Here is a 23,533-nt window from a genome sequence, read left to right on the forward strand (position 1 = left end):
GAAGGTTTTGAGTTAAGACCCTGGAATCAACAAGAGTTTTTTGAACAATGACTTGTAACTATTGTCAGGCATGATTTATGCCCTTTCCACTGACTGGACCTTCACAGCATTAAACTGCTGTGCTGTAATATAGCAATGCTTAGTGTCAACAAGAACAGGCTTTAAGCAGATAATAAGCAAAAATATTATAGTAAGGCTATGAAACACAAGTAATAAACGACACGATTATGAAGGTTTCTTTTTGGGTGAACAGAGAGGGGGAATTGTGGGAATCCATAAAATTCAGAGGGTTTTAGGAAAACTGCAGAAGGCAGGCCTCAGATGCAGCAGAATTGTCAGTGGAGCTAAAAGCAACAGTTATGAGATAAGTCAGCAGAAAAATTATTTAAGCTGTAGAAAAGACATGGGCAAATAGAACAATAAAGCTATGTATTAGTGCTTGTCTAGCTTTCTAAGTTGCAGAAAGTTTGTCTAGCAAGATATTAGGAAGGTTAAGCTTATGAATGGAGCTCTGTGCGTTGTCTCTTATAAACGGGTATTGTATTTGAAATAAGCAAGCATTGTTTTAACCAAAGCTACGTGTGCTTATGGTGATTGGATAGAATTACTGTCAATATGCTTTTGCTTTGTGTGATTGGTCTAGAAGGTTATAAAGTACGTTGTAACATTAAGTTTTCCGGCCTGCTGCCTGGGTTGTGAGCTGTTAGCATCATTCCCTTGTCATAACTATGTAAGGAGACTGATGCTAAAAAATAAACAGCTTGAGACACTCCCAGCAGCCCCATCCTGTTCACGTCTGTAAATAAATTGCTGGCGTCATTGACTAACAGCTATGCTTATACAAGAGTAAAAGTGGCCTGCTTTTTAATTTTCCTGCCAGCGATTCACCTTCACAACAGCCTGTTGAGGGCCTGACCAGAACATGGTGCGGTGTTCTACACCACCTAACAGCTTGTGTGGACATGTGCTATTTCCTATATTGCAACAAGTTATCTCGCAACCATAATTGCAGACACTTGTCTAGATGGAGAGCAAGTTGTAACCTTAGGAAGCTTCAATTGGCAATGTAAACAGGCTTAGTGATTTTAAGAATTTGCCGTAACCCAGTGAAAAGGAAGGAAGCACAGCTGCAGCTACTTCACTTTAATGTGGGCACCCATTGTATACTTGCTGCAGTCCTCTCTATACGTTGATATTGATGCAAAACACTTCCAGGGCCTGCTTGGCTTTATGAAGAAACTCTTTTCCCTGCACATTAATTTTTATTGTTTTTGTTTTCCTTGATACATAAGGGAGAATACAAGGAATTGTGTCTTCCTTTTATGATTTTATTTTCATATTAAAATAGGTGAAGCATCAACATTTCTTAAAAATCCATTTCCAAAAAGCCAAATTTACTCTTGGTTTTAGGAAAAAACGCTGTATGGAGTTTTGTCTCTGAGAGCAGGAGAAATAATATGAATATTTATAGCCTTAAAAATATCATTAAGAGGTATTGGGACAGATTTCAACAGTCAGAGCAGAAGATGACTCATTAATGGCTGTAAATGAAGCGGTTTCCTAGCAATGCAGTACTCCAACAGTACTGACTTAAAGCCCCTGATAAGGAATTTTATTTTCAAAGGCTTGTCCTTTTCTCAAACTGTACTATGCTACTTCAAAAAAATGCCACTCCCTGTAAGATTTGCTTCTGCTGAATCTTGAGCTCATTGCCACTGTGACACTGCTGAGGCTGTATTCATACATGAAGGCGAAAGAAACACGTCTGACGTTATCTGGTTGCTTGAATTCATTTTGCTTCCAGTCTCCATCTGTCATTCAGAATTGCCTGTCTGCAGGGAAATATCCAGGCTAAGCTTGGTACCAAAACCTCAAGGTACGGGGCACTTACACACGAAGTTTCCTTGTGCACTGCTGCACCCAAAGCCATTATTAGAAGTGGCAAACACCTTGTCTCTGCCACAAAAGAGCCCAAACCTGATAAGGGAGTCTCTCTACATGTAATGAAGAGCGCCTGACTCATACAGCACACTGCCCAAACCAATAATATACAAGTCTCATCTGCATTTGAAATCAGAGAAGGAAAATGAAATGCTATCACAGTGAGAAGACAGCCATGGGAGAATTAGCTAGTAGGTGAAATGCTTTGTCTGAGACCTGCTTTTCTTTGAATGTCTACTGTCACGAAGAAATGGCTTAGAGCCTGGACACACAAATGAACCAATCATGGCCTCATCAATCATCAGCAATCATCAGTAGAAACTCACTGACTGCATGCTCTTACTCTGACAAATCTGAGGTAAAAGTGAGTGCTTTAAATGCATTACATTAAAATTTAAAGTCATTCAATTTCTCTCGACTCTCCAGTGTAATGAGAACAAATATAGCCATTTAGTGTGATTCACTTGCCATACTGTCATAGAAGTATAAAGTCAGAGTAGCTTGGGTTAGAAGGGTCTTTAAAGGTCATATAGCCCCAACCCACTTTCCATGGACAGGGACACCTTTCACTGGATCAGGTTACTCAGAAAGCTTCCAAGGATTTGGAATCCACCACCTTTCTGTGCAATGCGTCAGCGCCTTCCCACAGTCACAGTAAAAAATGTCTTCCTAATATCTAACCTAAAACTACCCTCCTTCAGTTCACAGAGACTCCCCCTTGTCATGTTACTCCACGCCACCATATAAAAATTCCTTCTCCAGCCTCCTTGCAGCCCCCTTTAGGCAGTGAAAGGTGCTGTAAAGATCTTCCCAAAGCCTCTTCTTCTCCAGGGTGAACAGTTCCCAGTCTCTCAGCCTGTCATCACAGGAGAGGTGCTCCAGCCCTGTGATCAACTGCTCTTCTCTGGGCTCACTCCAACAGATCCATGTCTGTCTTGCATTGGGGGTCCCAGAGCTGGATGCAGTAGTCCAGGCGGGGCCATCACATCTTGGGGCTCTGCATCCTCTGAATCAACCACCCTGAAACTATCCGAGGGAGCTGAGAGAAGTGAAGTCATTTGACATGCAAAGGAGTCTTTGGAGGCTTTAGGCTTTGAGGAAGCCTGCATTGCCACAGGGTCTTCTAAACTCTCAAAACACTAAAAAAAGTCAGCATGTGCTCTACTTTAGCAAATCCTTTGATCCAGTACTATTCACACTGGCTATTGTGCCCAAAACACCAAGCTGCTGTATTATCTTTTCCTTGACTACTTCAGGTGTAAAGCTAAGGTCTTCATTTCCAATTACTGAGATAGATACTTCATCATACTGCCAGCTATTTTGAAGTTTGTTAAAAAACATAAAGCTATTTATCTTTAGCTCTGGCTACATAGCCAAATAAAAGACCTTTAATTATTCCAACAATAAACATGTTTTATTCTGCCATCACACAAAAGGAAGGGTGATTTCTTGCAAATTGATAGAAATCAGTGGTCAATGAATAATAACACAGAAATAAACTTTGTGAGCTTTTTGCAAATGTGTTAGAAAGTGTTATTTTCAAATGTTTGGATTGAAGGTGCCAGTAAGGCTGTGGTATTCTGCATGCTAACAGTTCTTCAGAAACATAGCCTACTTTTTATGTAGACATTTGAACTTTAAAACAAACATTAATCCTAGACAGCTTATCAACTACTCTAACCTTCGCAGCTGATGTTCCTCAACCTTGGTAATAGTAAAAAATTCACACTAAAATGCTTGTGTAACAATACAGAAGCATATGAACATGACAAACACTTATCAGCATGCTATCATGAAAAAAAACCCCAGAACATAAGTGGGGAAAAAAACTCCTTGATCTCTGATACTGCTCTAATTTGCAATGGGATCTTCTAAACGTGGTTTTGCTTACTGAAATGTGCGGGTCTTTTATGCGTTCATTTACACTGCATTTCCCCCACCTCTTTTTTAGCTTTACAACACCTTTTATCAAAATAAAATCTACTTTCTCTTAAGGTGTTCACTTCTACTCACTCCCAGATGCACACATTAACAGCAAAAGAAGAAATGGCAAAGCAGTGACGCATCCTCAAACTAAAATGTCAAAGTAGGAAGGCAAAGAATATCCTTCAGATGTCAGCAGACATCCCTTGTAGTTTCCTTTTTTGTACTCGACATCTAGTGACTTTCATGTCTCTAACTAGAAGTGCTTCTCCATTCCACACTGACATTTCTAAAACACAAGAGAGAAACTCCAACAGTGCACGGTATCATTGTGACTGGGGAGGCACAAACATGTGAAATACAGGTCAAAGCCTGCACCCTCTCCACTTACGGTGAGTGAAGATGACTTCGTATTTCTATCTTCCAGAAAAAGGCACAATTTTAATCTTTTTCATTATGTATCTTTTGGGGAAGTTTAAACACTTTTTGGCACATCAAGCTGAAAAAGAGTCTCACACTTCCACATGCATCAATATCAAATCAATGGCTATCAGTTTCCCTTCTGACAGCTCCTCAAAGATTTTTGTGGCAAAAAAACCACAAAGAAGGGATCTGGCAAAAGGCACTTCCTTGATTCAATGCTGAACTGGTGATGGTCAGCCCCACAAGGTAAAATCCTAGCCCCCTAGCTCCTAGTTTGGTCAATCAGCATCAGCCAAAATGCAAGTGGAGGAAATACTGATTGCCCCTCACAGGCAGCACCAGGTTGCTGGGAAAGCTGAGGGCTAGGCTCTGATCTGAACATTTTCTTTACAGAATAGACTGAAAATACAACTCTGACGGAGACATATGGCTCTGCAAATGAGTCCAGACAATTTGCCAGGCTATCTGCCACCTGGAACAGCTCCATTTTGCAAATACTGAAAAGAGACATCACAGGTTCCTTCTTGACATCTGTGCAACTGTGGCATGGGGGCTGTGGTGGTACTGCTCTGTCCCTCTTCATATTTCATCTTGTGCCCCAGGCTAGGGTATAAGAAACTGCCAAGGAGGGTAGGACTTCTGAATTTTAACCGGAATAACTCTAAATAGTCAAATATCTATTTGTTTATGGCTTGTTTCATCTAGTGAAGTGAGCCCTGACACAATGTATGGGGGCACTGAACACCTTTGAAAGAAAAACCTCTTGCATTCCAAAATTTCTGTGACTTGAATGAAGGGAAGGCATGGCATGGTGCACCAGAGAGCTGCTGGGCCTACTGAGAGCAGAAGTGAGAGTCAAAAGACTGTGTTCAAACAGATTTTCATAGCTGGTGACAATTACAACTTTCTAATGTAAACAACAAGGCAAGACAAAACAGCAAAAGCCTTCTCCTGTCTCAATGCAGTAAAAGCATTGTGTAGTTTTCCCCTGCAGAAAAAAGGCACCAATCTATCTTCCAGCGCTGGTCATCAGTCACATGTGGGGAGAACTTACCACCAGACAGGCAGACAGGATTAGCCTGCTTTGCTATTTGGCCGACATCTCCTACACCTGTGCCCTGTTCTGCAAGTGCAGGAATGCCTCTGGTAAAGGACTACTGCATGCTTGCAAAGACATTCAGAGCTAATGAGGACAGCATTCAGCTGTTCTAAAGGATTAAACTGCTGGAAAAAAAAATCACTAAAATATTTCAAAATCTGTGATCCTTTGATGAATTTAAGCATTTGATTTTAAACAATAAACAAAAAGTATCTCTATTCGTGTTAGCAGTTTAAAAATGGCCTGTCTCCAAGGTTTACTAGTTGAAATCACAGCCTTTGGCTATCAGAAAACACTTCCTCTGTAACTCATAGCTTTCAGCTTTGTGTTACTGCATTTAACAACCTCAATGCTTACGTTCTGGTGAACATCACTTCCCAGCCCTCCCAGCCCCACTTGAAAGATATTATTTTGTACTTACTTTTGTTTTTTTGGGATCTTGATATTTTCCGGTCTGTTTTTTTTGGTTATTTCCTTCCCATTCTTCAACCATTTGAATCTGAGCGCAGGATACTCTGAAGTGGTTTCACACCTTAGCACTAGCTTCTGACCCACAGCAGCCTCTTGGTTTTTCATTTCCTTCAATTTGAGGGGCACCGCTAAAGAAATAAAAGAATGTGGTGGTGATTAAGCCATCCTCAAAAGGGAAAACGCTTACTCAAGTTGAGCTAGGCAAACCATGGACAGTGAAACCCCAACCAGACGGCAATACTTCAGCAAAAACCCCTGAAAAATAAAGATCTGTATTGTCCTTAAAGCATAAGGGCACATTTAATGACAGCCCACTTCAATGCTTTGGAGATCTCCTATGACAGTCTTACAACTCGCAAGCCACAGTGAGAACCAAAGTGCTGGTTCTGAATATAGCATGGAGCACTAACAGCATTATTTGATTGTGTGCACCTAGGCACAAGACAGCACACTGTGGCAAGCACCTCTGACTGGTAACACGGAAAGGCAAAGGGAGGGTACTTTGCTGCTTTACTAATTTCAATTGCTATGAGTTAGGGACTACCCAAAGGCTCCAGGTGCAACTGATCTGACAGGCAGTTAAAAGCATAAATATAAGCTCTACAGCCTCCCTCATGTCAGGGAAAGGCTTTTGTCCCAGCCAAACATTACAACCCACATTATACGCCTACCTCAAACCTCAGCTTGGTCATATCCTTTCCCTGAAGCAAAAGACAACAGGCCTGGAAGCCCATCAACAGAATCAATATCAATTAAGGGTATTTTGGACCCAGAAGGGGACACTGCATTGGAAAGGCTCAGCCAACACACTGTAGGGTTCCAGCTGAAGCATCTCAATTTCTACCGTGTCGTAGCAATAACGTTTCTTCTATGTGTAAACCTCCAGCCATTTCAGACTTTCTAAGTTATAGACCTCTGAAATTCCACGTGGCTACTGGTCTTTGAGGAAAGGCTTCACAAGAAGATGCAGTCCTTCTGTGAGAGGCTACTCTTCATCTGACCCCCATGCATTAGCTGTAAATCAGCCACTACTGTGCTCCAGTGCATAGGTAAAACACCTATACCTGAACTTGCTTTCCCTGAGGCTTAACATAACACCTTTACTACACAACTGGGGAGGGCTAATATGGAGTACTGCAGCTGGTCAGCTGGTGGGTGATAGCCCCTAAGTCCACCCTTGCTCAGCTGTGCCCTGCCTGAGCCTCCAGGGAGTCACTATGGCCATGCAGTGCCTCCAGCTGCAGGGCATTTTGTGCCTTGAACAGCTGTAATATTGTTCAAGGACACAAATGGCCACTGTGGTCAAATAATTCTCCATAACATGCAGACTTAAAGAGACACAAAGGGTCTCCAACAGAGCCCTGTGCAAGAAAATATCCGAAGAAACTGGACACTCTTGACTATGTTTTGGTATCTGCTCCTTGTATATTTGCGGAGACTTACTGACATCAGTTGCCCCTAATTATTATTCCAGTAAGACAAAAAACAAGTAGCACCATCATAATCATAATTATGAGAAGCCCAAATAAAGGACTGATATGCACATGTCCAATAAGTGGGTGACTGCTGAAGGCAGCAGCATGGCCTATCCCTCATGTAAGGCAGCCTTTCTCACCCCAGGAAAGCAGAGGGAAACTTTTAATTTCCTGGAACTGAGCCCAGAGCAGCATAAACAGTGGTGTTTGGGAAAATGTGGTCTGCAGTGACTGACCAAATGAGGTGATACCTGCTGTGACATCAGCAGAGAACAGAAAACGGACAAGTCTTCCATAATTAAAAAACTCCTGATTAACAGGAAGGTGACAACTTTGTCCATGCACCTCTGCTGGTGTGGACAACAAGTTTCTGGCAGAAGGTGCTCTAGACATGAACAAAATGTCTGAGAGAGAGACTTCTCTAGCAATGGCATCCAAGGATGTGGTACACACAGGGCAGGCACATCTGTCAGGGTTCCACTGGGATGGATCAGGTAAAGGCCCAGCATTTCATGACAAGAAAATCTTCTCATATGTTGGTTTTCATTTTCTCCCACTGTCCTGAATAATTTTGGAAATTTCAGTGTGCTCTGAAAACACTATGAAAACAACTTTTGATTTCAGAAAAACAAGTGCCCACACACCATCCTGAAACCAATATGTTTAAATAAATACATACACTTTTATAAGTGTGTATTTATATATATATATATATACATTTATATAAGAACACATGTAAATATTGTCTGAACATAAAATTTTAGGTTAATAATGTTTAAAATTTCCAAGAAAAACAATTAGCATTAAGTAAGAGCCTTACTACTGAGGCTTGTGCTAATAGCTTCATTCTGTCATTGAACAGTTAAATTTATAGTCTTTTGTCACTATGTAAGAAAAGGAGATGCAGAGGTTTGAAATACAAAGGCATTATTCCTTATTTTACCATCTTTCACTTGTAATAGTCCTAGTCTGTATCTTGCATAAATTAAAAGCATCACCACAACTGCAAGGAAGAAAATTTTTGCGCTAAGGACTTCAACTAGTTATTGCCTGTTCCTTCAACATAGCAATATGAAACTGGGAATAAAAGAGAGATGCCATTTTGTTCCTGATTTTTATTTTAATTCAGTATTATCTGCTCAAAATGACTTGCAGATTTTTTCCTCCATCAGAGCTGTCAGTGAAAAAAAAGAAAAGCGTTAAATTAATATGCTCAACTCTTGCCATAATTCAGGAGTTACCGGGAAACATAAAAGAGGATTTAATCAATGGCAGTGACCCTCACTAATTCACAGTAACTCGCTGTCCAAGCATGCAGGCTCTCCAGGGAAAATCGTAAAAGCTGTTCACAGACATGACAGAAAAGAGATTGTTTCTTGGAGTTTTTTTTTTTATTCTTTTCATTTACACGATGTTTGTTTCCTTTCAGTTACAGTTTTGCAAAAGTTAATCAGACCTGCCAGGCATATGAGAAAGCTTGTGCTGATAAAACTACAGCATTGTACACTTGGATCAAGATCAGCTACAGCTTCAACTGTTGCAAGAGGTAGCTGAGTTCCATCACAGTCTGTGCCAATTCTGTGGTGCTGGCAAGACAGAACTTTGTCTGCAGGGCAAAAATGCTTTTAGAAGAGACAAAAATGCTTATAATTATAACTAGACATTGCTCTTCCTGATACCACCCTCCCCTTGCCTCTTCACCCCTTCCCTCTTTGTCCCCTCAGCATCTCCTGCCAGCTTGGCTCCCTTCCTCTTCTCCTTGCTGTGCCTGTCACGCAGCAGGACCGCTCCCGCCGCCAGCGAGGTTTCTGCCCATTGTGTGAGACTGCCCATGGCAGGCAGGAATGAGGCAGGAAGGGCAACAAAAACACTTACTGCATTTCCTACATGTTGAAGTGCCATTGGGGACACAAGGACTCAGTTAAAATGAAAATGGAAGGGAGCCTCACAGCATTTCCTAGAGATCACTATTTGAGCAGTGCCTTTGTGAGCAGCTCTGGTATGGCACCAGCAGAGGTGTTACACATGCCATCCATCACAGAATGACAAAGGAGCAAACAAGAACAGACAAATCCTGAAGAGAAACTGCATAAACTAAGTGTGGAAGTACCCAGAAAGAGGAACTGCTTGAATTAAAGATCTGGTGGGGCATCTACTTTATCTGTATTCCTTGTGCCAAAATGTAGTAGGGCCTCACATTTAAGAGTCAATTAGGCACACAGAAAGGCACCCAGGCTTCTCACACTACCCAGTCAAGATGTCTCTCTGTGACCCATGGACCTCCCCTGCTTTGACAGACTTTCTAAGAAAGCAGCAAGGGTGATAACAGCGAGAGAACACAAAGCAGTGGAGCAGTTGTGTCAGCAAAGCCACACACAGTTGGAAGGGTTTAACAGGCAAAAGCAAGCAAGGTGTTAGATCTTTCCTTATTAACATGGCTTGAATAGCTGTCATTTTGTTAGCAATTTTTTTCAGAAACCCATGTCTGCTGGCCTGCATAATATCATTGCAGATGAAGAACACAAATTTCCATATTCTCTCTGCAAAAGACTCACTGATAATGTATGAGTGCAGATAACTTCTTCTCCCTGGACTTGCGAGTTTGGCAAAGAATATCAATCTACTCACTTTCAGCGCTTGATTGTATAGTTAATCTGCATGGAAGCTCAACACATTGAACAAATTAAACAGGAAACCTGCAAAATATTATCACACAACCACACTCAGCTGAAATTCCATGAGTGGTTGTTTTTATTTCCATGTCTTTTCTTTCCCTAGGAAGGCGCAAAGCCTTTAGAGAGCCTGAGCACAGGAATGTATTAGGCATGCTTGCCAGTAGGCACATGTGCAGAGTTTGCTGCACAGAATTGTGACAAACAGCTTGGTGAGGGGTAATAGAAGCCAAAGCAATAACATCCATTGCTTTGGCCTCAGACTTACTGTCTTTTTTTCTTTTCTGTTTTTTTAATTTTCTTTTTTTCCCCTGTATAATGCTCAAGGCAGGGAAGTAATGCAGGACAAATTACATTATTTCCAAAAGCCTTCTCCCCTTGCATATGAGATTATAATCAAGGTCAGACTTACCATCAGGTCAGAAAACCATCAGGTTTTCTAAACATATAAGCTGCACTTTAAAATGCACACTGCTCCCGCTCAGACAAAAAGCCTCACTGCAAAGCCCCCCAAACCTTAACCAAACAAATAAACAAAACCACCAAGCCACACAGGAACGAAAATCCACAAAAAAATAAATAATTAAAACCCACAAAAATTTGTGTTGCTTCTCTTGGTTTTAATTCTCCTATAATTCTCTCAGGCAACATTTGAATTCTTAACACTTTTCAAAATTGGACTTTTTCCTGCAAACATCTCTGCAGGAAGTCTCTGTGCAGATTACCTACAAGACAAAACTCTGTACGAAATGAGAGAACACCCAGCTCTCCAAAATACCAGAGTAACTGAACACCAGCTGAAGGACTCGTGTTCAGTGAAAATCCAAACAAATGATTTGGCTACTTAATGGGAAATTCTGAATTATTTTGAAAATACTGTCAGATGCATTTCAGGTCTGGGTCTTGATATTTGTATACTTGTGTCTGCACAGACAAGAGCAAAAAAGAAAAATGCAAACCTGACATTTATCTTGAACTACACATAAAATCAACATCCACAGAATATAATTCTTTCTAGTGATGCTAAAATGAAATCTTTACAGAAATTTCAGGTATTGCAAAAGCCAAAATAAAGGTGAGTACCAAAGGAATGCCTAGCAACATGGTCAGGAGCCAAGAAATAAGAGAAATAGAGAGAAATAGTGCTATAGCTGTGCTCTTTAAGCGCTGGAACAGCATGGAAGCAGCAAATGCCTCTATAAATCAAAGTAACTACTCCCAAAAGCCAGTCACAAAGACAGCTGCTAATCTGACAACCAGGTTTAGGTATGATGGTACTGAAGTCTCACTTGGTCCTGTCAAAGTAATGCTGCACCAACAAACCCACAGATCTCTACCAAACATATTTGTTATTTGGCATGAGATGCTTTCAAGTGCATGCTGTGTCATGCCAGTGTTCATGGATATTTATCCCTAGCCATGAAGCTGCGCTGGGAGCTTGCGTAAATCTCCTCTGCATTCTCTCTGTCACAAGCCCAGTAAACCCTGCCAATGAGAGTACCACGGGCCAATTCATAACATGGCCTCGGGAGGGCAAGATTTTCAACAGGACACTGAAAATGGGCACATGGAAGAATTACTATGCACAAAGAGTAGGTCTCTCTCCTGCCCCCACCCCCTCCTTCCACTCAACAAGCAAAAAGCATCTCCAGTAGAGTGAAAAAGGATGGTAGTGACAAAGCAGCATGTCTAGAAGTATTGTGTCCAGGAGGAAAGCCTGAGAGCATCCATTTATTCAGTGTAACATGATAATGACAGGCTGTCCATTCTCCTGCAGACACTCAAGATATCAGGTTCTGAACTTAGGCATCCTCAGAGACAGAGAATTGTGTTCAAAGCAAAATGTAGGTTTTGCAAGGGAAGCTGGGTGTGAGCAAGTGTCTAACCTAAAGATTATGATTTAAAGGTCAACACCTAATTTATTTACTGATGATCCTGTCTGCAGGAACACGCTGCCTGATCACATTAAATACTCTCTCCTCTATTCTCAGTGCTTCAGCTACTCCAACTGGCTGCATCCCTGGTAAGCTTTGATTATCCTGTTAGACACTGTCAATACAAACACCTGATCACACAGACTGAAAATGTGGGACGGTGTAAAACAAATATAGTTGATATCCAAAAAGTGATTCAGTGAAAACAGCTTGTAAAGTTCATGGAAGAATCTGCAGGTCCATATTTTACATACCTAAGTGCATAAACGGGGACTCCAGAATCTTTACTTGAACACTAAAATTAAAGTAAGCCAAACACAGAAACTCTGGGCAGGGTAAGTCCCTTGGACTTCAAGGGGATTTGCAGGTACTTGGTATTTTTTTATTTTTTTCAAATGAAGCCACTTTCAATTTAGGAGCTGAATTTCAGGACTGCAGATTTAAAATAGTTTGACTCCGGTTGTGTGCCTTGAAGTGAGATGAAAGAAGGAATGATGTGGCAGTTTGCCATACCATACATATATCTCTTCTCTTGTTTGCTCTCCAGTGTAAGAATGTTAAGCACTAATTTCTACTTTTCCTTGAAAAAAAGTCATTCAGTGACTCATTAAACAGAGGGCAGTGCAGCTGATAGAACCACATAAAAGCAAAGGCTGCAACTACACTGTTAACTTGTCTGGGTCTCAGCCTTCACTTTATGGCCAGAGCTGTAAGGTTCAGCAGACCACTGGACTGAGGAGCATGGAAAATTTAAACTTTGGGACTCCGCTATGGTACTTGTAGCTACAATGGTATGCCCTAAGATAATGTTGGGAAGAAAAACCAAACAAATGGTATAAATTCAGAAGCTATTTCTCTGCATTAATGATGAAAATCCAGTTCTTTGGCAAATCCTTTTTTTTTTTCCCTTTTTTTTTTCTCTTTTTGGTAGAATTTAATTTTTTAAAATAGCTTCCTTAGAGCTTCAGCCTCTCAGGCTTCAGGGTCTCAAAACTGCTGTGGCCATCTCTTCCTCTCCCTCTCACATTTCATATTCTCTGGTCTACTCCTGTTTTGACATCACCAGAAAACACAGAGATTTCTGTGTGTCAAATCCTGTAAGCTTTGCAAATCCTATGCACTATACTTTGTAACTCGTGTTTTTATCTCAGGCTGCCAGCTGCTTCTCCACCCTTTCAGCATTTGTCCACCATGCTCTTTCTCTTCACACTGTTCCAGCAAAGCTGGGATTCTCACATGCAAAGGACATGAGTGTGGAGAGTTTTGTGCAGACGTGGCTTGAGGGAAAAGGCTATGATCATATACAGCTGGTTAAGCAGTAAAAATGCAGCTGTAAGCAGTAAGTTCTCAGCCTTTTCTTTACAAGAAAACAACAACACCATGCTCTTGAGCGAGTAACTAGAAAACAACAACACTGTGCTCTTGAGCAGGTAGTAAGACAACAGCAAGATGTATAAACAGGTACTAGTCTCGACAGAAAACTACAAAGCATCTTGAGAATGTAGCTACAAAAAAGGAGTTGACATTTAATCTGTAGCTAATGATGAGCTTAGCTTTTGCAATATGTATGAGCTTAATTAACACTACTATAAAAGCATGTAAGCTGGATCAATAAATTTGAGACTTGCTGATCATCGGATGTGCTTGCCTCCCTTCGCTCCATCACATGAGTCATTGCTTTCTTCTGATCCTAGTCACCCATTTTTGCTTCTGGCTTACACTGTTCTCTTGGCTTTGCAGCATTTTCTGATTCTGCAATAGTTCCACTTCCCAAAGTGTACCATGACTCAGCCAATAAATGCCCAGTGTAAATCTACCCATGGCAGGCTTTCACATGTCTAAAAATCCTCCTCCTCCTCCTGAGGCTGTGGAAGACTTAAGAGAAGTAGTAACAATACACATCCAGCAACACGGCCAGCACACTTTTAAATCCCTGGTCAGAGGTCTTTCTCATTGAGTAAGGCACATTGTCCCTACTCCAACAGTGAGAGCTCAATCATATATGTATAGGAGAAACACCCAGCATCAAGCAGAATTTCAATAACATCAGACAATATTATGGCCACTGTATGCACATAAGCTTTCCCAGTATTAAAATAGTTTTCCATGTTGAACAAGAAAGCCAGAAGGACCTGCTGTCCACAAGGATATCGTAGTAAAAAATGAGAAAATACAGGGAGTAGGGAGTGCCAAGACAGGCGAAATACATGGAAATGGTGGTCAGAAGGCAATACCCAGAATGTGGAATGAAGGTTACCTTAATGGTCACCACTAACCAACTTCTCCTGTATGGGTTCACAGAGCTAGTCACTGCCACCCCTAATAAGGACACATGAGTAATCTGAGTTTAGGGATATAACCACTGGAATGAATAATTAGCATACAGGAAGAAACAAAATGGAATTCCCCAAAACAATTGACTCCCCAAAGACCAAAACAATCTCCCTCTCACTAAGTTCACACAGAGGCCAACACTTTTCACAAATTAATGAGAAAACGTCTGGATATCCCAAGACACAACTGGAAGTTTAGGATGTTCATTTGTCCGCCCTTGTTCCTCTACACAAAGAACCACTCATCTATATTGAAGTTTTGGGGTGGGAAGGTGGAAAACCTAAGCTGAAACCTGTCTGCTGGCTTGCTTGACACGAACAGAAAGAAAATAAAATCACAGAAATTAATTTGGGAAAACCAAGATTAATTGGAGCATCAAAATGAAGAAGTTGTTGCATTACTGGCTGCATAAAATATTTACAGCAGTGTGAAGAATTTTGAAACTTTCAAGACATTGATTTGCTTAAGCACAAGTCAAATTTAACACTGTGGGTGGGTATGGTTCCTCATTCGTCACTTTCCTTCCCCTCCTCTCCTTTAAATTCTTTGTGGTCAGCTCTCCTAGCAATACTCCCTTTCTAGGACTTGTGTGGGTGTTCAGCACAGGCTGTAGAAAGATATAGGCCTACAAAAACATCTGTATACTAGAAGACTGCACAGGCTGGAAAGCAACAGTAGTTCTTCCACTGCAATCTCAAAGATTTTCTAATAATTTTCTTCTGGTGTTGATCACAGATAGAGCAGATGACTTGCCAGCCCCACCCCAGCTATATAACAACTGAAAATTCAATGTTCCCTGCCCTCTACTCAATTTGAAATATGACTGCTTTTGTACCTGCACACTAAAGGAAAAATCATGAGGTCTGACAATTCCAGAAGCGACACACCCAAAGCAAAAGGATGTGTTTTTCCCCAGGGACACAGCACAACTAGTCCAGGTCACTGAAGCTGACAAAGTGGCCATTGCTTGGAAGAACCTGTTGGAAATTTTTTTCCTGTTTTTTTTTTTAAATTTTGTTTTGAGTTTTTTGTGGGTTTTTTGTTTGTTTGTTTGTTTGTTTTGTTATCAGGAGGAGTGCAAACCCTTTAGCCAATGAGACAGAAAGCCATTTGCCACATTTCAGGAGTCAGGGAACTGGATACACCTGGGCATTGGAAAAAAAATCATGAACTCAAACCCAGCTCAGCAAAAATTTAAACATGGAATTTAACATTATGGACTTGCACAGTAGGCAGAGAGATTTCATCATGTACCCCTCAATATAACTTACTTCCAACATACTTGAACTCCAATTTATACTCTGCAGTTGTGGCAAATCAGAAATGGAAACTGCAGTGAAAAGGAAGCATTTATGCCACAACTGTTTGAAAATGTACATGCTATCTTCAGACAAATGAGAACTTGAACAGAATTCTTACAAATGCTGCGAAATACTTGCAATTTGGAACAGCTTGCAAAAATACATAATTGGAAATCTCCCCATTAGCTAAATTATTCTACAAGATTAGACATCCTTTTAAAGGCCAACCTCCAAAAAATCCATAACCACATGATAAGTAAAGTGCAAATACATGCCGTGGTACAGCCATCACTTGAGGAGGGACAAGACAAATTATGCACTCTGAAATGGTTTTGGACTCTAGGTAAAAGTTAAAAAATTATATTGGGAAAATTATATGGCTTTTTAAAGTATATTCCAGCACCAGGAGGTGCTGGAATTGCATATTGAGAAATGTGTGTGAATGGTAGGAAGTGATCCAAATAGGAGTGGAACCTTCACACAAATATAGAAAAACTGTGACACAGATCTCCAGGCCATCAAGTCCAGCCTGGGGCTTCTGTCCACAACAACGCAGTCCATGCTGCCAGTTCAGCCTTTCCTCAAGATCTCTCAACGGCCTCAAAATCTAGGAGTCCTTGAAAAAGACTAAAGCATGCAAGAAACAGTTGGTAATTAAGTAACACTCCAACCCCTGTGATCGTGGCCACCAGTAGATACTGTCAAGGAGGAATTACAGATTTTATTGTAGAACAATGATATTCCTTATGTAGAAGCTACCAGTGAACCTTGTGGACCAGCTCAAATATATGAAGGGCAGTAAGCAACATGTATCATTTGCCAAGCCTATTCCCCAGTCTAGAGGCTCCATCAGCAGAACAGCATTTATATGGTAAATTTTATTTAAAAAGGAGTTGGAGAATAAATTCCACATAAATTCTGAACAGCCTGCTAGCAAAAAGAATAAAGACATGGTAAACCAAGTAAAACTCACTTCCCCCACTACATTTTTTAAACTTAATAGTGGTTTCTGTGTGTTACTGTTTTGGATAAAATCACACCCAGAAAATTGATTATATCAATTTTCCGGTATCCAGGGCTTTACTTACTATATTATAAGAACTGAAGGCCCAGCACAGAACTAAGGTAAAATTCAGGCCCTGTGAAAATAAAATGCTTTGTCATTGATTCGTTACAGCTAGACTTTCACCCCAGAAGATGGAGGAATGTACTACAGTTTCACTGAAGGAAAATATAGAGACCTTATCTATATCCAAATTTGCAGCGACCTAATTAAAACATTAATCAATTATATTTAGGCTGATGCAAAGTCTCACTGTGAACACATTTAAACCGATTTAAAGCTGATCTATGATTAAACTCACATTAAAATCAATTCCTTAATAAATTAAGTTGAATCAGAAGCTTAGCTTCTGGATTAAATTAGTCCTAACAGGTCTTTCTAGAGGCAATGCTCTGTCTGCCTCAATAGCATTAAGAAATCTAACTTTAATGACAACAACTTTTGTGTGCCAACACTCCTGCATGCATTCAACATCCAGGGCAGAAAGACATTAATGTGATCATAAACTTCTGCACAAAAGGACTAATCAGAGCAATGTCCCAAACCTTTCTTAGCTTCCATTTTATTTAATTCTCAGAGAAAATAGCCTTGAGTACAATATGATAATTTTCCTACTACTGAGTTGGAGATTTTTGTGTATCATCTTCTGCGATTTATCTGTTCCATATAATATCTACCAGAAGTTTCAGTTTGTTGTAATTTGTGCAACAGGAAACTTTTCCGTTTCTTTTACTTCCAATCCAAGGCACCAACTTCAGTCATAAACCATGTGGACTGCATACACAAAGCACGCAGCATAAAATGTGCTTTTTTTACTGCTGAGGAAATACTGAAGAGCACTAACAGAACCACTGCAAACCAATCTGCAGCAAAGCTGCTTTCACAGACTCACGCCAGACCTCAAGCCAGCTCTGTACACGTTTGCACAGGTGAGCTCCAAGGAAGGCAGCCATCTACATAATCCCTACTATATTAACAGAATAGAAAATCTCACACAAGAGTACCCTGAGACAACTGCTCAGGAAAAAGTCCAAGTTAGGAAAAGCCAAAGGCTCTCACCCTGTGGTGTTGGTGTCATGCTGCAGCAGCCTGGCAGATTGCTTACATCTTTCTTGGAGAATCAGAAATAAAATAAATTCTCCAGCCTCATCAAATGTGGCCCCTGTGCCTCTCTGAAGCTCTCTGAAGTAAATAACTTCAAAATCTGTTAAGAGGAAGGGCTGTTCCTTATCAGGCACAGGAAGGATGCTTCCCTAGGCTAGATGAGATCAAGAATGGAAACAGGTTCAAATCTCTCTTAGGGACTATCTGCATAGTGTTCAAACCAATTTTTACACAGTGCCAGTCTTTTCTTTCTTTAACTAATCTTTAAAAATGCCAAAAGAAAAAAAGAGAAAAAAATAAAAAGGAAAAAGAGAAAAAGGAAAAATGGAAAAGATACAAAGGAAAAAGAAAAAATGATAAAGAGAAAAAGGAAAAAGGACAGGAAAAAGAGAAAGGAGAAAAAAGAGAACAGAGGAAAAAAAAGCAGAAAAATGCAACTCCCCGAGCAACGAACTAACAAACCCACAACAACAAAACAAAAAATCCCCCACAGACCAGTCTTTCATTAACCAAACAAAACCACTTTATCCTAAAAAGATGGTATCATGTCAAATTACAATCTAGATTTTCACTGGAAATAGCACACAACAGTTAGAATGCCTAACTTTCTCCCTAACTGTGCTGAACTCTAGGGGGTTGTCAGTCATCTCTTTTGTCCACATTTTCTAGAAGACATGAGAATGAAACTAATATTACATAAAAAAATCAGAGATAAAACTTCGATCCCAAAGGGGTTTCAAAACACAGGGGTTTATGAGGGAAACTTATGCAATCCCAGCAGGAGAACTACCAGGTGTATTAAGTTTCCTGTAAGACTCAGTCCAGTAAGGTGACATGACAACAGATAACAGGGCTGTCTCAGATAACAAGAAACCTGGTGGCAGGTAGGGTTCACTCTTTGCTATTGTGCAAAACTGAGTCTGCTGTTTACCTAAAATAATGTATGTACAAACTTTGTCTTTTCTACAGATTGTTTTGTTGTTGTTGTTATTTTTGGTTGGCTTTTTGGTTTGTTTTGTAATTTTTTTAAACTTCGGGCTATTCTCTCACAGCTTGTTCCACTGCACATGAAGCAACATGCACAGCTCTGCTTAAAGATGCTCATTTATTCTCTTTCGTCATGAGCTAGACTATGGTCTGAAATCCATAGAGCAGACCAGGACTCTCTTGGGTCCCACACACTCTTATGCTTGGATATCACAACAGCCAATAAAACACCCTTATTAATTACAGTCCAGGATCCTGCTGGCACACTGAAGGGAAGATGTACCCCTGGGGAGATGCAGCAACACATGGGCTGGAAACTCCTATGATAAACAGATGAAGAAGTGATACACCAAACCACCTCCTGATGGACTGGAACCTGATTACAGACATGTCCAAATGTCCATTTCAGTATTTCCTTCTGCAAGGTTTGTCCCACACTGCTAAGTACACAATAATGAAAGCTATGACAATGACAGCCATAAAGATTGATGGAAGAAGCCCAGGAAGAATCAGAACAGTATCAGAAAACAATGTTCAGAAAAAAAGAACATAAAGGACAAGTTCACCGCGTCTGCTGAAATTTAATATCCTGAGTCCCCCTTCTGGCTGCAAAGGGAATTCTATGTAGGAAGTAACCAAGCTGGACACCATTACTGTTAGGGGAAATGGAAACAATCAATAGAGCAAAATTCTTTGTAGATGATAAGCATTCTGTTTTCAGAGTATTAACTGATTCATAATCTGTATCTGGCTACTGAAAGATGTCATAAAACCCAATGGCTGAAAAACATGATAAAAAACCCCAGCAGTACAATTACACTGAAAGTCTACCATATTTTTCCATTTTAATCAGTGTTTCTGGAAAGAATTTAGGGCACGCTTTGAACTTTGCAAGACGGTATTCCCAGGTCTGATCTTTTTACATACTGCTTTTTCCAGGAGCTTCATGAATTTCCAGTAGTAAACTAACAGATCAAGGATTGAGGGAAAGCAGCATCAAATTAGTGTTTTCATGAAGCCCATAGAACAATATTTGCAATGGAGGAAGTGAGCACACACTGTGTGTTCAGGGATTCTCAGCAACAACTCTGACACGAGTTGAGAGAGAACAGAAGAGGACCTAAATCCAGGAAATCACCAACAAAGTGATTGTCTCGTCTGGCAGTGCAAGGCACCTCCATCTGTAGCCTCTGCAGGCCCATCCAGGGTAGACTGAACATGCACCAAACACTGAATGCAGTCATGGAAGCCAAGGTTTCCATACTGAGAAAGGCAAATAGCTCCAGAGCCAGGTACCCTCTTTCTCACAATATTTTCATCCTAGCCTTTCCCAGTAGATTAAAAAAAAAAAAAAGTTTTAAATTGAATTCCTTAATATTATCAGTGCTCAGGGGATGGCATTGGTTTTGACAGTACTGAGATGTTTGACAGCTGTTTATCCTCTTGACTTGTTTCCCCAATCAAAACATTCTTTAAGTAATCAGAGGAAGCACTGAATTTAAACAAGAGGTTTTAAACATCTTTTTCTTTTCTTATACATCATTCTTTCTCCAGAAAGAAGGAAAAAAAAAGAGAAAATTTGTCACTGGCTTCTAACTCTTATGACACCCTTATTCATAATTAAGCATAGACCTTAATTTCAATTTGATAACTCAGTTTCCCAAGTTCTGAGGATATTCTATGTCTACAAGAACAATATAAATTCTTACAGTTTTGATTTTAGGTAACAAAATAATATGTTATCTAATGTATTAGTTGTCTTACTGATTATTCTGCAGAGTGATAGATAAAGATCAAAATACAGAAAAAGACAAGGACTTGGCATTAGGGGAAACTAACAGACCCCTAGTGAGAGAGGAGAAAAGCAGAAATTTTATTAAAAAATGTTTTGAATTCAGACTCAACAGGATCACTAAACAAGCAAGTACTAGGAGTGACTTTATGAGTTACATTTGAGTAAATGGTCATCACATCCCAAAAAAGTCACCTCAGTTTTAGGCACAAATTGAGAGAGAAAAATACTTCCTTTTTTTCCTGTTTTAGCTCTTGTTCAGCAATTTCACTGTGACTTGGTCATCACGTGGAATTAGATGAAAAACAGTGCAAAAACTTTTCTGCAATCACCAAAACAGATAAGCCTAACAATCAAAAAAGATCTCAGGCAAATCTCTACACATTTGACTTTCCATGTGGGGAAGCTAGTTAGTAGGATGGGATGTGAATTCACAGAACTCTGGTCATTTTACACTCAGCCACCCCAGGCATTGAATTAATATTGACTGACGTGGCTTAACTGTTAAACTGTAGTATCATGTTAGAAACCACTGACATGAATGGTCCTTCACCCCTAATACAGAGTCCAAGTGAATCAGAGAAAGGTACAGAGGGTCCTTCACATCATCATGCAGGCACTCTGCCTAGCAGAATGCTTGTACTGCACCCCTTCTTATGAGGTGTGATGTGAAATACTGTAAAACTGGATGTCTAGGCAGGGAGTTGTCCATCAGGGCTAACATTCAAGAAAATCACTCTAAGGCAGGCACGTGGGATGTGGGAGGGCAATAGAGCTCAGGAAGAAAAGGCATTCCCCTTAATAGAAGTCACAGTAGACTTTTGATGGAATAGCTGCTCGGGGACTGTTTGGAGTAGGAACAGAAAAAAAGGGAGAAAAATGCAACAAAACCTCAAAATCAGCACTGTTTTCTCCCCAAGCCCCAAGATTCATTTCTATGCAGACCCAAACCCCATATCCAGACATGACAAATGCTGTGTAATGTGACCACTCCTCTCTCCCACATATCCCAGGTATCCTGGGCAAAACAGCGCAACACTGGTGCAGCTGGGTGAGGACTCAATTTCTGGCCATTTTCCATGCAAATTGTTACCTGATCTCCAGCAATGTTTTTGTACAACCTGTCTTAAAGCGCTTCTCTTCCACTCGTCTCAGTACACTCTGTGGTGAGGGGTCCAAACAAGTCCTTTTGTACCCCAAGTGCCCGCAAGATGCATGAATGTGGTCAGTGCAGACTGGTGGATATAGAAGTAAGGGCAGGCAGGGGACGTGTGTAAGGAACTACTAAGGATTTACCGAAGGCGTGCATTTTTCTTGGATTGGTTAAATCCAAGAAAACATTGAAGTGAAAATGGCTCTTCCAAATTTGTGTGGCTTTGGTATAAGTCACTCAGAATGATTCATCTCTAAAATGGAGCCTCCACTCCTGGCCTTCCCACAGTTAAACTCATTCACTTCAAATGTTAATACTTTGAGTGCCTTGCCTGGACCATCTGTAGGACTGATCACCTGGAGGGTCTGTGCAAAGCAACCATTTGGCCCCAAACAAAGTTTAGCTGACTAATTTACTCTTATAGACAAGCAATTGTTTTGGCATAAAAGCCTGATCAGCTAAATCCTATCCCTCTCTTAAATGCTTATTCAAAGTTCTGCTCTGGCCCATGACATAACTCAAGGGTTCTGGCTCCCAGATCTAAAATAATTAGTCTGGGGAAATTAAACTGTGCTCTCTGCACACCTGTGGCTGGCTGGGCTCCCCTGCCTGACAGCAGTGCCTCTCCCACACCAACACAGGCCGGCTGTGAGCACAGCTCCCACGGCTGCCGTGCCCAGGATCCCCCATCACAGGAACCCGTCAGGAAGAGCCACGCTGCTCCTCATGACACCGAATGGAACCACTGGTTTGGCAAAGAAGCTGCTCACGAGGGTCTCTGCTTAGAAGATTTATATTTTAAACAGGCAACAGCTAATATCAAGGGGGAACAGATACATTACCAGCAAGTCATTTCCAAGCAGCTAATAACTGTTTCCTTACCCACCAGATCCTAGGATGCATTTTCAGGTTTAAACATAACATATACATTGTAAATAGCGGAAACATCTGGGGTTTATTATAACACCACTTTGCTAGCCTTGGGCATTGTACAACTCCCTCAGGCCACGGTTCACCCTTGACCTGCCAAAGACGATTACTGTACTCAAGCAACTTCCCCTGCTCCACAGCTGCTTGCCTGCCCCTCCCCTCTGTCAATACTCACCACCACTATCATTACAGCTACCATCCCAGGACAGCCAGTCAGAAACTTGGGTTGCCACGGTCACTGCATGGCAACAGCGTGGCTAAGCAGGCGAGGAGAAGATGATGAGGGTGGTCAGTGAAGTCACTCTGCTGGCTAACCCCAGGGGAAGTAGGGCTGCCCAACACCATCTGTATCGACAGCCTTTTTTCCTCTCCCACAAGGCCACCTTCCTTCTCTGTTCCACTCATTCCACCCTTGTTCTGGGTTCGGTCACATCTCAGTTTCCCCCCTTTCCCAACTTCCAGTCTCCCACTGAGCCAAAAATGACCATGTGCTTCTCCCCTGCTCTTCCTCCAGCCTTATCTCCCAGACACATCGTGCTCCCCAAGTTCTCTGCCCTCACTCTCCTCCCTCCTTTTTACGTCTCCACTGAGGACCTCTTATTCACTCATTTCCCCACTGCTCAATGTCCAGCCCCACAAATCCCAGCCCTGTCCCTTCTTTTCCTACAATTTACCTGTTCCTTTGAATATGGTCCCAACATGACCTCTCCCTGGTCACACCTCTCCCTGGGAAACATCCCATATGCAATACCACAGCAACACTGCAGACTGGGCATCTGGTTTCCCCTGGCTAGAGCTAGAAACTTTTCTAGAAACTAGGGCTCATCAGCAAGGGGAAGGCATTTTAGGGCTGTTGGTGCAAGGACAGACTGCAAAACTTTTGCTGAACTAATGCAAAGTGTGAATCTAAAGTACTTCCATTACACTTAGG

General features: G+C 41.0%; 1 protein-coding gene across 1 annotated transcript in view; it reads right to left on the minus strand.

Annotated features, from left to right (window-relative positions):
- NRG1 (neuregulin 1) overlaps positions 1-23,533 on the minus strand; it is a 178,937-nt gene that overhangs the window by 141,926 nt on the left and 13,478 nt on the right. Inside the window, exon 2 of the mRNA XM_058823506.1 lies at positions 5,808-5,985. Within this exon, the coding sequence (XP_058679489.1) occupies positions 5,808-5,985 (178 nt within the window). The remainder of the gene's footprint in view (positions 1-5,807; positions 5,986-23,533) is intronic.

This window comes from Ammospiza caudacuta, chromosome Z (assembly GCF_027887145.1).
Source record: "Ammospiza caudacuta isolate bAmmCau1 chromosome Z, bAmmCau1.pri, whole genome shotgun sequence".
Lineage (NCBI taxonomy): Eukaryota > Metazoa > Chordata > Aves > Passeriformes > Passerellidae > Ammospiza > Ammospiza caudacuta.